This window comes from Monodon monoceros, unplaced genomic scaffold (genome assembly GCF_005190385.1).
Source record: "Monodon monoceros isolate NGI ecotype Baffin Bay Population unplaced genomic scaffold, NGI_Narwhal_1 Super_Scaffold_3, whole genome shotgun sequence".
NCBI lineage: Eukaryota > Metazoa > Chordata > Mammalia > Artiodactyla > Monodontidae > Monodon > Monodon monoceros.
Genome location: NW_021703780.1, coordinates 12,857,274 through 12,871,272, shown reverse-complemented (window position 1 = coordinate 12,871,272; position 13,999 = coordinate 12,857,274). Strand labels below are relative to the sequence as shown.

General features: G+C 36.4%; 1 protein-coding gene across 3 annotated transcripts in view; it reads left to right on the top strand.

The window, feature by feature from the left end:
* Nucleotides 1–13,999, top strand: part of DTNBP1 (dystrobrevin binding protein 1) — a 180,056-nt gene that overhangs the window by 72,813 nt on the left and 93,244 nt on the right. For all 3 annotated transcript variants that reach the window (XM_029242951.1, XM_029242952.1, XM_029242950.1), the window contains one exon: nucleotides 7,027–7,087. In XM_029242951.1, coding sequence (XP_029098784.1) covers nucleotides 7,027–7,087 — 61 coding nt within the window. The remainder of the gene's footprint in view (nucleotides 1–7,026; nucleotides 7,088–13,999) is intronic.

The window sequence follows — 13,999 nt, the reverse complement described above, 5'->3', positions numbered from 1 at the left end:
TTCTTCTCCAATCCATTTCTCTTGACATGCAGATTAATATTAAAATACATGATTTTCTTAGATGACATCAAAAGCATGAGTAACAAAGGGAAAAAAAGATAAATTGGACTTTATCAAAATTAAAAATTTTTGCTCTTTAAAGAACACTATCAAAGTGAAACAACAGTCCACAGAATGGGAGAAAATATTTGCAAATTATACATCTGTTGAGGTACTTGTATCTAGAATGTATAAATAACTTTTATAACTCAACAGTAAAAACACAAATAATCCAGTGAAGAAATAGGCAAAGGATTTGAATAGACATTTCCATAAAAAAGATAGGCAAATGGCCAATAAGCACATGAAAAAATTCTCACCGTTAGTCATCAGGGAAGTGCAGACCAAAGTCACGATGAAATACCGCTTCATACCCACTAGCATGGCTATAATCAAAAAGACAAGCAATAACAAGTGTTGGCAGCGATGTGGAAAAATTGGAACCCTTATGCTCTGCTGGTGGGATTGTAAAATCACTGCCTTGGAAAATAGTTTGGTAGTTTCTCAAAAAGTTAAAAGTAGAATTACCATGTGACCTAGCAGTTTCACACCAAGAAAATTGAAAACTTATGTCCACATAAAAAATTGTACACAAATGTGCATAATAGCAGTATCATTCATAAAGCAATATTATCCATAATGGCCAAAAAGTAAAACAGCGTAGATATTCATTAGTCAATGAATGAATAACAAAATTTCATATCTCCATACAATGGAATATTATTCAGCCATGAAAAGGAATGAAGTACTGAGGTGTGCTACATCTTGGATGAATTATGCACTTTAAGATTTTTTTTTTTGATGTGGACCTTTTTTAAAGTCTTTATTGAATTTGTTACAATACTGCTTCTGTTTTATGTTTTGGTTTTTTGGCTGGGAGGCATGTGGGATCTTAGCTCCCCAACCAGGGATCGAACCCACACCTCCTGCATTGGAAGGCGAAGTCTTAACTGCTGGACCGCCAGGGAAGTCCTGAATTATGCACTTTAAAAGCATGAATTTTGGGACTTCCCTGGCAGTCCAGTGGTTAAAACTTCGAGCTTCCACTGCAGGGGGCGCAGGTTTGATCCCTGGTTGGGGAACTATGGTCCCCTCATGCCACATGGTGTGGCCAAGAAAAAAAAAAAACATGAATTTTATGGTGTATCAAACCTCAATAAAGCTGTTATAAAAATAAGTATATGGTTTGCATATATTGTTGTTGCGTATGTTGTTATATGTTGTTATATGCATATATTGTTGTTGCATATGTTGTTATATGCATTTCTGTACCTCGTAACATGGCATCTGATGGATAAGTGGGAGCCATGTGTACAGTAGAGGGTGTGCTCCTTCGCCTTATCAGCTTGCGTTAGGACACAATCACCTATACCTACATTTTGCTTTCTCTTTTCTCACTTTTTATTTGGTTTCTTTTTATGGTTGCAAAATCTGGGGATTTTTCTTTGAGTGCTTAATTTGACGTTAATTTCCTGCTTGGTTTTGTTGAGTGAGGAGCATAAGTGAACATGAAAGGAGATATAGTAAAAATTAATCAGTGGTGTACTGTTTGCTTGATATCTTTATTTTTTTAATCTAGGGATTTAGTTGAAAGAACTTCATTGGAAGATTTACTTTAGACTTGTAGACTTATGTGTATGGTAGTTTTGGGAAATGGGGTGCATTTGGGGACCTAACATGAAAAATTTGCAGCCATAGGAATGTCTGTAATGTGTCTATTCATTGCACTGAAGCACAGTCTTTTCTCTTTGGAACTAGTATTGAGTGGAGGAAAGACCATTTTAAATAGCATATACCTAAATCGTAAAATGTTTTTAATTGTTAAAAAATTGTGTAAGATACATATAGCATAAAATTTGCCATCTTAACCATTATTAGGTGTACAATTCACTACTACTGAGTACATTTGCATTGTTGTGCATCCAGTCTCCAAAACTCTTTTGATCTTGCAAATATCTGCCACTGGCGGCCATCATTCTACTTTCTCTTTCTATGAATTTGACTACTTTAGGTACCTCTTATAAGTGCCATCATACAGTATTTGGCTTTTTGTGATTAGCTTATTTCACTTAACATAATTTCAAGTTTCATCCATGTAGCTTGTTAGAATTTCTTCCTTTTTGGTCTTCCAGTTTTATTGAGATATTGGCATACAGTACTGTATAAGTTTAAGGTATTGCAACATAATGACTTGACTTACATACATCATGAGATGATTGCCACAGTAAGTTTAGTGAACATCCATATCTCATATAGGTACAAAATAAAAGAAAAAGAAATTTTTTTCCTTGTGACGAGAACTTAGACTTTAACAACATTCATATAGAACATACAGCCGTGTTAATTATATTCATCCTGTTGTATATTACATCCCTGGTACTTATGTTACAAACTGGAAGTTTGTACCTTTTCGCTGCCTTCATTCCATTCCCCTCGCTCCACACCCCGCCCACCCGCCTCTGGTAACCATATATCTGATCTCTTTTTCTATTTGTTTGTTTGCTCGCTTGTTTTCAAAGTATAATTGATCTACAAAACTATGTTAGTACCTGGTGCACCACATAGTTTTTCCATATTTCTGTACATTACAAAATGATCACCACGAATTCAAAGGAATTTCCTTCCTTTTTAAGGCTGAATAATATTCCATTGTATGAATGTACCGTATTTTGCTTATTCATTCATCCATTAATGGACATTTAGGTTGCTTCCATTTTTTGGCTATTGTAAACAATGTTGCTATGAACGTGGGTGTACAGATATCTCTTCATGACCCAGCTTTCAGTTTTTTGGCAGTATATACTGAAAAAAGGAAAGGCTGAATCGTATGGTAATTCTACTTTAATATTTTGAAGAACGCCTATACTGTTTTCCGTAGCAGCTGCACCGTTTTACATTCCCCTAGCAGTGCACATTTCTCTGGTTGCCATTTCTCCACATTCTCACCAAAACTTGTTTTTTGGGGGTCTTTTGTTTGGGGCGGTTGGGTTTTTTTGCCATTCTCATTGGTATGAAGTGGTATCTCATTGTGGTTTTGATTTTCATTTCCCTAATGACTGATGATGGTGAGTTTCTCATGTGTTTATTGGCCATTTATGTATCTTCTTTAGAGAAGTATCTATTCAAGTCCTTTGCCTGTTTTTGGATAGGGTGGTTTTGTGTTGTTGAGTGTTAGGAGTTTTCTGTATATTCTGGATATTAATCCCTTATCAGGTATGTGATTTGTAAATATTTTCTCCCATTTTATTGGTTGCCTTTTTATCTGTTGATTGTGTTCTTTGATGCACAAAAGTTTCTAATTTTGATTAAGTCCAATTTGTCTGTTTTCTTTGTGGCCTGTGCGTTTGGTGTTATATCCAAGAAATCATTGTCAAATCTCATGTCGTGAAGCTTTTCCCCATGTTTTCTTCAAAGAGTTTTATAGTTTTAGTTCTTATGTTTGGATTTTTTGATCCATTTTTAGTTAATTTTTGTGTATGGTGTTAAAGTAAGAGTCCAACGTCATTCTTTTGCATGTGGATATCCACTTTCCCAGCACCCTACCGTATTTGTTGAAAAGACTATCCTTTCCCCATTGAATGATCTTGGCACAGTTGTCGAAAATTATTTGACCGTACATGCAAGTGTTTATTTCTGGGCTCTCTATTTCATTGGCCTATATGTCTCCCTTTATACCAGTGCCACACTGTTTTGATTATTATTTGATTTTGATTATGGTAGCTTTGTAGTAAGTTTTGAAATCAAGAAGTATGAGTCTTTCAACTTTGTTCTTCTTTTCAAGATTGTTTTGGCTTTTCAGGATCCCTTGACCTTCCATATGAATTTTACGATGGACTTTTTTCTACTTCTACAAAGAATGCCATTGGGATTTTGATAGGGATTACACTGAATTTGTAGATTACTTTGGGTGCTATTGACAACATCTTAACAATATTAAGTCTTCCATTCCATGAACGTGGGACATCTTTCCATCTATTTATGTCTTTTTAAAAATTTCTTTCAGCAATATGTTGTAGTCTTCATTGTACAAGTATTCACCTCCTTGGTTAATTCCTAAAATTTTTTTGATGCTACTGTAGATGGAATTGTTTTCTTAGTTCTCTTTGTTGTCTCCTTCCTACTGCCAGCTATAGGTTCAGTTTGTTCTTTTTCTAGTTCCTTAAGTTGTGAAGTTAGATTGTTGATTTGAGATCTTTTTTCTTTTTTCTTAAGCCTGAACTTTTTCTTTGAGAGATAATTGACATATGACATTATATTAGTTTTAGCTGTATAGCATAATGACTCAATATTTGTATATATTGCAAAATAATCACCACAATAAATCTACTTAACATCCATTATCACACATAGTTTAAAAAATTTTTCTTGTGATGAGGACTTTTATGTTTTACTCTCTTAGGAACTTTCAAATATACAATCTAGTATTATTAACTGTAGTCACCGTGCTGTATGTTATGTATAACTACAAGTTTATACCTTTGACCACCTTCACCCATTTCTCTCTCACACACACACCCCCACACCCAATCCCTCACCCCCTGCCTTTGGTAACCCCCAGTTTGTTCTCTGTACCTATGAGTTCAGGTTTATTTTGTTTTCTATTTATTTATTTAAATTTTTTTTGTTGAGGTATGGTTGATTTACAATATTAATTTCAGGGGTACAACATAGTGATTCAAACTTTTTATAGATTATACTCCATTTAAAGTTATTATAAATTATTGGCTATATTCCCTGTGCTATACCCTTGTAGCTTACTTATTTCATACATAGTAGTTTGTACCTCTTAATCCCCTACCCCTTTCTTGCCCCTCCCCCTCTTCACTCTCCCCACTGGTAACCACTAATTTGTTCTGGGCATCTGTGAGTCTGTTTCTATTTTGTTATGTTCATTCATTTGTTGTATTTTTTAGATTCCATATATAAGTGATAACATACAGTATTTGTCTTTCTCTGTCTGACTTATTTCACTAAGCATAATGCCCTCCAAGTCCATCCATGTTGTTGCAGGTGGCAGAGGGGTTGCTCCCATGTCCTGGCTCTTGTGAGTAGTGCTGCTGTGAACATTGGGTGCACGTGTCTTATCAAGTTATAGTTTTGTCTGGGTATGTGCCCACAGGTGGGATTGCTGGATCATATGGTAGTTTTATTTTTAATTTTTTGAGGAACCTCCATACTGTTTTCCATAGTGGCTGCACCAGTTTACATTCCCACCAACAGCATACTAAAGGTTCCCTTTTCTTCACATCCTCACCAACACTTATTATTTGCTGTATTTTTGAGAATAGCCATCTAACAGGGGTGAGGCGATATCTCATTGTGGTTTTGATTTGCACTTTTTGATGATTAGTGAAGTGAGCAACTTTTCATGTACCTGTTGGTTATGTGTATGTCTTTGGAAAAATATCTGTTCAGAGCCTCTACCTGTTTTTTTGTTTTTTTTTTTTTTTTTTTTGCGGTACGCGGGCCTCTCACTGCTGCGGCCTCTCCCGCTGCGGAGCACAGGCCCCGGACGCGCAGGTCCGGCGGCCATGGCTCACGGGCCCAGCCACTCCGCGGCATGTGGGATCCTCCAGGACCGGGGCACGAACCTGCGTCCCCCGCATCGGCAGGCGGACTCTCAACCACTGCGCCACCAGGGAAGCCCTCTACCTGTTTTTTAATCAGATTGTTTTTTGCTATTGAGTTGTATGATTTCTTTACATATTTTGGGTATTAGGTCTTTATTACATGTATGATTTGCAGGTATTTTCTCGCATTCAGTAGGTTGCCATTTCATTTTGTTGATGGTTTCCTTTGCTGTGCAGAAGCTTTTTTGTTTGATGTAGTTCTACTTGTTTGTTTTTGCTCTTTTTGCCTTTGCTTTTGGTATCAGATCCAAAAAATCATCACAAGACCGATGTCAAGGAGCTTACTGCCTATGTTTTTTCATAGGAGTTTTATGGTTTCAGGTCCTACATTCAGGTCTTTAATCCATTTTGAGTTAATTTTGGGGTGTGGTATAAGATAATTGTCCAGTTTCATTCTTTTGCATGGGGCTGTCCAGTTTTTCCTACACCATTTATTGAAGAGACTCTCCTTTCCCTATTGTATATTCTTGACTCCTTTGTTGTGAAGTAATTGAGCCATATATGCATGGGTTTATTTCTGGCTAGTTATTTTGCAAAATATCCCTCATTTTGGGTTTATCTGCTGTTTTCTCATGATTAAATTCAAGTTAGTGCTTTTATGGTGAGAATAACAGAAGAATAATGTTGTGTCCTCCAGTGCATTGTATCAGTAGGTACATGATGTTGATAGTCTCCTTACTGCTGATGTTAATATTGACCACTTGGTTAAGGAAGTGCCTGCCAGGTTTCTCCACTTTAATACTGTTTCCCCCTTTTAAATTAATAAGTATCCTGTGGGGAGATACTTAGAGACTATGAAAATATCCTGTTTCTCTTTATACTCTCACCCACTAATTTTAGCATCTATTAGAATTCTTGCCTGAAATAATTAGTATTGTGTTTACCAAATGGTGATTTTCTATCTTTCTCATTTTTTCTATCATTATTAATTGGAATTCTACTGCAAGGAAGAATTTTTCCCTTCTGCCCCATTCAACTGTTTATTTAAATCACTATGAACTCATGGCTGTTGGTTTTAGTCCATGAACTATAACCCATTTCTACCATTATTTGTTTTGTTGCTCAGGTTGTCCCAGATTTGGCAATTGGAAGCCCCTTGAAGTTGACCTTGAAGTTGACTTCTGTGTGTTTACAATGTGTCTCCATTATTTTTTGAGCTTTCCTTTCTGACACCACAGGGTGTAACAGGTTCATTTTTAGGTAGAATTTTTTTTTATTAATTTTTATTGGAGTGCAGTTGCTTTACAATGTTGTGTTAGCTTCTACTGCACAGCAAAATGAATCAGCCATACGTATACATAGGTAGGATTTTTTTAATGTGTGGTTTGTATTTTGAATTATTTTTTGCTTTTCTTAGGTATGAAGATACGTGGGCTGCACTCCACAGAAGAACCCAGGAATGTGCAAGTGCTGGCGAGGTAAAGAATCGGCTAATCTTATACTCACGGGGAAAATATCCTTTTGCAGTCTTACATGCTAGTTTTTAAGAAATTAAATTTGTAGTTGTGTTAAAACGTTTTGCAGGATATCTGAAATTAAACTTAGTAGTTGATTATGAAACTCCCTAAATAAAGCACTTTTTCATAATTTCTCAGTCAAGTAATTTAGCTTAGAGAGTTTGTAACTTTTATTCTAGAGTTGCAAGTAAATATTTGGTTCATCCAGGTATAATGCTTTGAATTTGAGTCTGATACCTTTGCAGTTTATGTAAATTATGTCATTTCTTTCTACTCACTATTTAAGAATTCCTTTTTTGGGGGGCAAAAGTTTAACTTTGCTCAGTCTACTTAAAATCATTAATTTGCTTATTAGTAAATAAATATAAAAATCTCAGGAGTCAACCTCAGTTACTTAGAAGAACAACCTATTTTCTAGCTCTATAGAGTGTGTAATGAATAAAAGAGACTTGTAATTAAAATTATTTGGTATATGTACTTAAAGCTTTTTTAGCCAAGATGAAATATAGTCTGTGTTATTGATGGCAATCAAACGTTATTTCTTTCTAAAAACACTTCTGTGATTCTGACTTTTAATTAATTTAGACTGACTTCACCATTTACCTAATTAATGAAACTGTAATAGTTACATGTACAGAACATGGTAATACATATGATAACATTTAGACATTAATGTTTCTCTTAGAAATTACTGAAAAGGAAGGTTATAGGTTTCTGTTTGTAAGGCAGACTAGATACTTTGAAAAGCCCTTTAGGTGTAAAACACCTAAATGCTGGATAGATTTTTTTTTTTAATTTTTAAATGCAGTAAGTGTACAAAAATTAAAGGAAATCCTAAAGGCAGAAAACAAACAAAAACACCAGGGAACTGAAATGAGAGTGGTTAAAAAAATAACATGGAAGCTGGGGTCAAATAGTAAAACAAAAGCTTTAGAGATTTGGGTGACAGGAGATTTTCGTCTATGGGGAACTGAGTCTAAGACTCCTGCATAAAGCTCTTGGATGTTTGAAGTGACTACATCTCTTGGTGAAAGGGTAATCTAGGACATTTAAGAAAAGATGAAAGAAAAGCTACTTGTTGGCAAAAGGAGACAACAAGGAAACTTGTCTTCATAACAACTTGGAATAAATATAGTCTCCATTTTGGATTTGTTTATATGGTCTTGGCCTCACATGAGTGTTGGGCTCTAGTTTATACTTCCTGCATGATCAAGGAACCACTAACTTAAGAAATGAAAGGGCTACAGGTGACTGTGTCTTTGACACTCAACAGAAACAAATACCAGTTCTTCATGGATGAAACTTGTAAACCCAGGCCCTTCAAGAGTCCCACAGATTCATCCCCTAACCACCCCCCTCCCCCCTGCCAAAGATTAGCAAACACAAAAAGAAATATATTACCAAAAGTTGGAGTCACTAGAACCAAAGAGTAAGATTTAGACCTGTAAGGCACTTTAGATATTGCACTCTTGTATATAGACAATTAAATAGGAACATACAAAGTTTTTTAGAGAGATGAAAGATGGATGAAAATGAGTAAGGAATAAGAGAGTATGAAACATGACTTTAAAACATGACTTTTAAAAGTCATTGAGATTAAAAACCCAAAGGATGTGCTTAACAGCAGGTATCTGTAGCTGAAGAAAGAGTACATTGAAGTAGGAGATAAAGTCAGACATTACCCAGAATGGATTTCTGAGATATGAAAATGGAAGAAAAGAGGAGTTAATAGAAAATAGTTATAAAAGGTCTATAGGTTGAACCAAGTAAGATTACCAATATGAGACCTTTTTGATCTGTAAAATTACAGTTTCATATAGCTCAGCTTAATATATCTAATAATCTAGAAGGAGAATGAGGGAAAGACAATTAGGAAAATGTAAATGGCTGAGAATTTTCCAGAAATGAGATCTGTAAATCCTTAGATCCAAAAAGTATTACAAGCAAGCAAGGTAAGTAATTATCCACACCTAGACATATCATGTTGAAGCTACAGAACACCAAAGGCAAAGAGAAGATCTCAAAGTAACTAAAGAGAAAAGATAGATCACTTACAAATGAATGAGTTTCCATTAGACTTCTCAAACTGTTGTCAAGAATGAGGGCAAAGTGAGACATTTTCAGATAAAAATAGTTTTCTATCAACAGTTGTCCAATAAAGGAACTTCTAAAAAATGTATTTCTGGATAAAAGAAACGATTTTGGGAGGTAAGTCTCAGGTATAGGAAGGAATAGTGAGCAAAGAAAATGGTAAACCATAGGTAAATATAAACAGTGACTATGTATTTCTATCAGTTATCTAGTTTGTGGAATTAAAAATGATAGAACAAAAATGCTAGATAAGAATAGCATGCAATCTGGAAGGCAGATTATCAGAGTTCAAGTATTTTAAAAGCCCTTGCGTTATTAATGGGGAGGGTATAGATATTAATTAACCTTAGATGTAAAGTTAAATATGGAGGGCAGAATTTCAAGGGTAACCACTAAAGAACAGAAATAGTGTATATCTTTTAAACCTGTAGAAGAAACTAGAATAATGAGAATGAATTAAATAGGAAACAAAGGATCACTCTATAAGATTCAGTTCCCTAAGGGGAAAAAGTCTAAACCTGTGTGTCTAGTAAGTCTCCGTATATAAAAGACAAGTTATAAGGAAAAATGGATAAATCTGTCATCAAAATGGGGGGATGTTAATATATTCCTCTTAATTGATAGGGAAAAAACCCAAATAAAATAAGTATGGATATAGGACATGCAACTAATGTGATTTACAAACTTGACCAGATAGGCAAATACAGAATCTGCCCCAACAAATACAGCATACGGATTCTTCAAAGCACACCTGGAACACATAAAAATTGACCATGTACTGGGCCGCAAAGCGGTTCTCAACAAGTTTCACGTAAATAGACAAGTTTCATGTAAATCAAGTCATACAGAATATTCTCTGATCCTGGTGCAAATGAAGCTGGAAGTCAGTATAGGTAAACAATTTTGAAAATTCCATACGTTTGCAAATTAAAAATATATATTATGCTTTGGGACTTCCCTGGTGGCGCAGTGGTTGGGAATCAGCCTGCCAATGCAGGCGACATGGGTTTGAGCCCTGGGCTGGGAAGATTCCACTTGCCGCAGAACAACTAAGCCCATGTGCCATGACTACTGAGCCTGCGCCCTAGAGCCCGCGAGCCACAACTTTGAGCCCGCGTGCCACAGCTACTGAAGCCCACGTGCCTAGAGCCTGTGCTCTGCCACAAGAGAAGCCACCGCAATGAGAAGCCCGCACACCACAACAAAGGGTAGCCCCCTCTCCCCACAACTAGAGAAAGCCCATGTGCAGCAACGAAGACAACACAGCCAAAAATAAATAAATTTATTTTTTAAAAAACTATTAAAAAATATAATGCATAACTTATGGTTCAAAGAAGGAAATAATACTGAAAGTTTTTAAATAGAACTGAATTATAATTACTACACATAAATTGTATAATTTGCCAAAGACTAATTTGAGGGAAATTTTATAGGGGAAAAATTAGACTGAAAGTCAGTGAGCTAATCTAACCTAAGAATTAGAGAACAGAATAAATCATGAAGGAAGAATGAAAGAGATAATAAAGGTGAAAAAAGTAAATGAAATAGAATATAAAGAATACAATAGAAGCCAGACAAAGCCACAGTTCTTAGAAAAGACTAATAAAATTTGGTAGATAGATGTCTGGTGATATGGATCAAGAAAAGAAGGATAAATAATTTTAAGAATTAAAGAATATAACTACAGCTACAGCAGAGTGAAAGATAAGAGCTTGTGAGCAACTCTATGACAAATTTGAAAGCTTGGACAAAATGGAAAAACCCTGGAAATTTTTACTAAAACCAATTTTAAAAGTAGTACAAATCCTGAATAGTCCTATAGCCACTAAAGAAACAGTATTAGTGATTAATCTTTTAACTAAGAAAGCACCAGGTCCACAAAGTTTCATAGGAGAGTTCTATCAAACTTTCAGAGAGACTACCATTTCAATGTTAGACAAACTCCTGCAGCAAGTGAAAAAAGGGGAAACTGCCCAGCTCATTTCATGAGGCTAGAATAACTGAAACTGAACCCCAACAAGGGAAGTATGAGAAGGTGAAATTGGAGCCCAGTCCCATTCATGAATACAGTTACAAAAATTACAAGCAAAATGGAGGCATTATCTCTCACTTAACTTCAGTAACCTATTTCTGGAAATCAGATGTTCTGTGCCAGCACTCTATCCAGGAACCTATTTGTCACATTCTAAATTGGAAAAGTCATAATGTGTTACACGTCCACCCAAAGCCCTCAACCAACTTTCTTAAATATATTTAAGAATATATTATAATATATATATACAACCAGCAAAACGTCTATAGATGGTAGCAGTCTGTTAGGTAGTAAAGTGCTTCAAACATAGCTTTCTGCTTACCAAACCTGTGATACACTCGTTGACAGACAGCTGCCTCGTGTGTAGTAACGTGACCTCTCAACACTCACAGTATGCAGGGCTTGCCTCTCCTTTGTAGATGGGCTCCTTGTACTGTCTTGTGATTCTCATATTCTACCAATGTTATTTGAAATTTCACTTGAGAATATTCTCACACATTGTTATAAAATGTGTATCAAGCTTAAATGTAAAGTTTTCCTATATAACTGTTAGCCAAAACTTTGTGTATGTGTTTGTATATGTGCTTGTTCTCTGAATGTTGGATGATAAGCAAGAGGCATTCTACCTGGGAGACATCCTGCTGTATATATGGCTGTGATGGCAGACCAAATCCAGCCAGGCATAAACACCCCAGATTTATTCCAGGATTATAAAGTTGGTTTGACATTAGAAAATCTTTTGTATGCCGTTGATCACGTTAACAAATTAAAAGAGAAAAATATATAATCATCAGATGCAGAAAATACATTCAGTAAAATTATTCAGAGTAAAACGTTTTAGCAAGTTTCTAATAGAAGTTAACTTTTGTCCTAATATCTACCAAAACCTGCAGTATTTGACTTGTAGTATTTTGATCCCATGGTCAATCGTCTTGCTAAATCCTCTTATTCTAATAATTTGCGTTCAGGGATGGGAGTTGTTTTGTGTGGATGGAAGGGAAGAAGAAAAACCTACCAGTCTTTCTTCAGGTCTTTTTACAGTGGGTAGAACCTCCAATGTAATGTTCAATAAAAGTAGTTGAGGGGCTTCCCTGGTGGCGCAGTGGTTGAGAGTCCGCCTGCCGATGCAGGGGACACGGGTTCGTGCCCGCTCCTGGAAGATCCCACGTGCCGCGGAGCTGCTGGGCCCGTGAGCCGTGGCCGCTGAGCCTGCGCGTCCGGAGCCTGTGCTCCACAACGGGAGAGGCCACAACAGTGAGAGGCCCGTGTACCGCAAAAAAAAAAAAAAAAAGTAGTTGAAGATCGTGGTTCAGATTTTGGCTCCATCAGGCTTAAATGTGAAAGGAAAAATTATGCATCTTTTAGAAAATAGTAGAAAAGCTAAGACCTCAGGGTAGAGAAAGAGTTCTTCAACAAGGCATAATAAGCACCAACCATAAATGAAAATATTGATAATTTTTATCAAATCTTCTGTTCACCAAACAACACCATGAAAAAGTTAAGCAGTTCACAAAACAGAGAATTAGTGTTCAAAACATATGAAAAACCTCTACAAACCAATAAAAAGAGAACAATAACCCATTAAAAAGTGAGCAAAAGATATGACCAGGTATTACACCGAAGAAAAAACATGAGTGACCAGTAAATGTGAAAATGTTCAAAATTGATTAGTAGTCAAGGAAATACAAATGAAAACCTCAAATTCACACTCGTTAGATTATCAAACATTTAAGAAGCCGTGAATTTTCTCTGCAGTCAGTCATTATTCACTGATGACAGTTGTCCCTTAGAAGAAACTGATGAGAACTAGGGAGTATAAATCCATTGGCACAGTCACATTAGAAAAATGAGCTTCCCTGAAGTGGAAATTGGAATTCCACATACCTTTCAAACAACAGTTTGGCCCCTAGGGATATTTTGTAGTATTGTGTCCCAAGCTTTCCCCTGGGGCTGCTGGTATGGCTCACATTTCAGCAGATAACATTGGCATGGTATCATCTATTCATTATGTAACAAATAGATGAGAGTACTTGAAGTCAGAGGTGGCTAGGCTGGGGGAGGTCTACTTCAGCCCTGTGGAGCCTCCCCAGGGGATGAGGAGCTCAATACTTTAGATACATCGGTAACTAATTTGTGAAAATTGCTGTGTGCGACAGATTTGTACCAGAACGTTTATAGCAGGTTTTGTTGCGTCTTTAGACAGTCCCAGAGTCCACCCTATAGAGTAAACTATTAGTATTCATAAAATCAAATACCACACGGCAGTGAAAAATTAGTGAACTACTGTACCTACATGTATCAGCATGGATGAATCCCACAATATTCAGTGAAGACCATATCCCATAGAGGAGCTTTTTTTTTTTTAAATTTTATTTATTTTTAGCTGCCGTTGGGTCTTCGTTGCTGCGCGTGGGCTTTCTCTAGTTGCAGCGAGCGAGGGCTACTCTTCGTTGCGGTGTGCGGGCTTCTCGTTGCGGTGGCTTCTCTTGTTGCGGAGCATGGGCTCTAGGCGTGCGGGCTTCAATAGTTGTGGCTTGTGGGCTCAGTAGTTGTGGCTCACTCCATGGCATATGGGATCTTCCCGGAACAGGGCTCGAACCCATGTCCCCTGTATTGACACGAGGATTCTAACTGCTGTGCCACCAGGGAAGTCCTGTAGAGGAGCTTTAACAAAAATTATTATTTTTTTAATTTTAAGAAGTGTTTCATAATAAAATATATAGGAGAAAGAATTTCCTGTAAGATCTGTT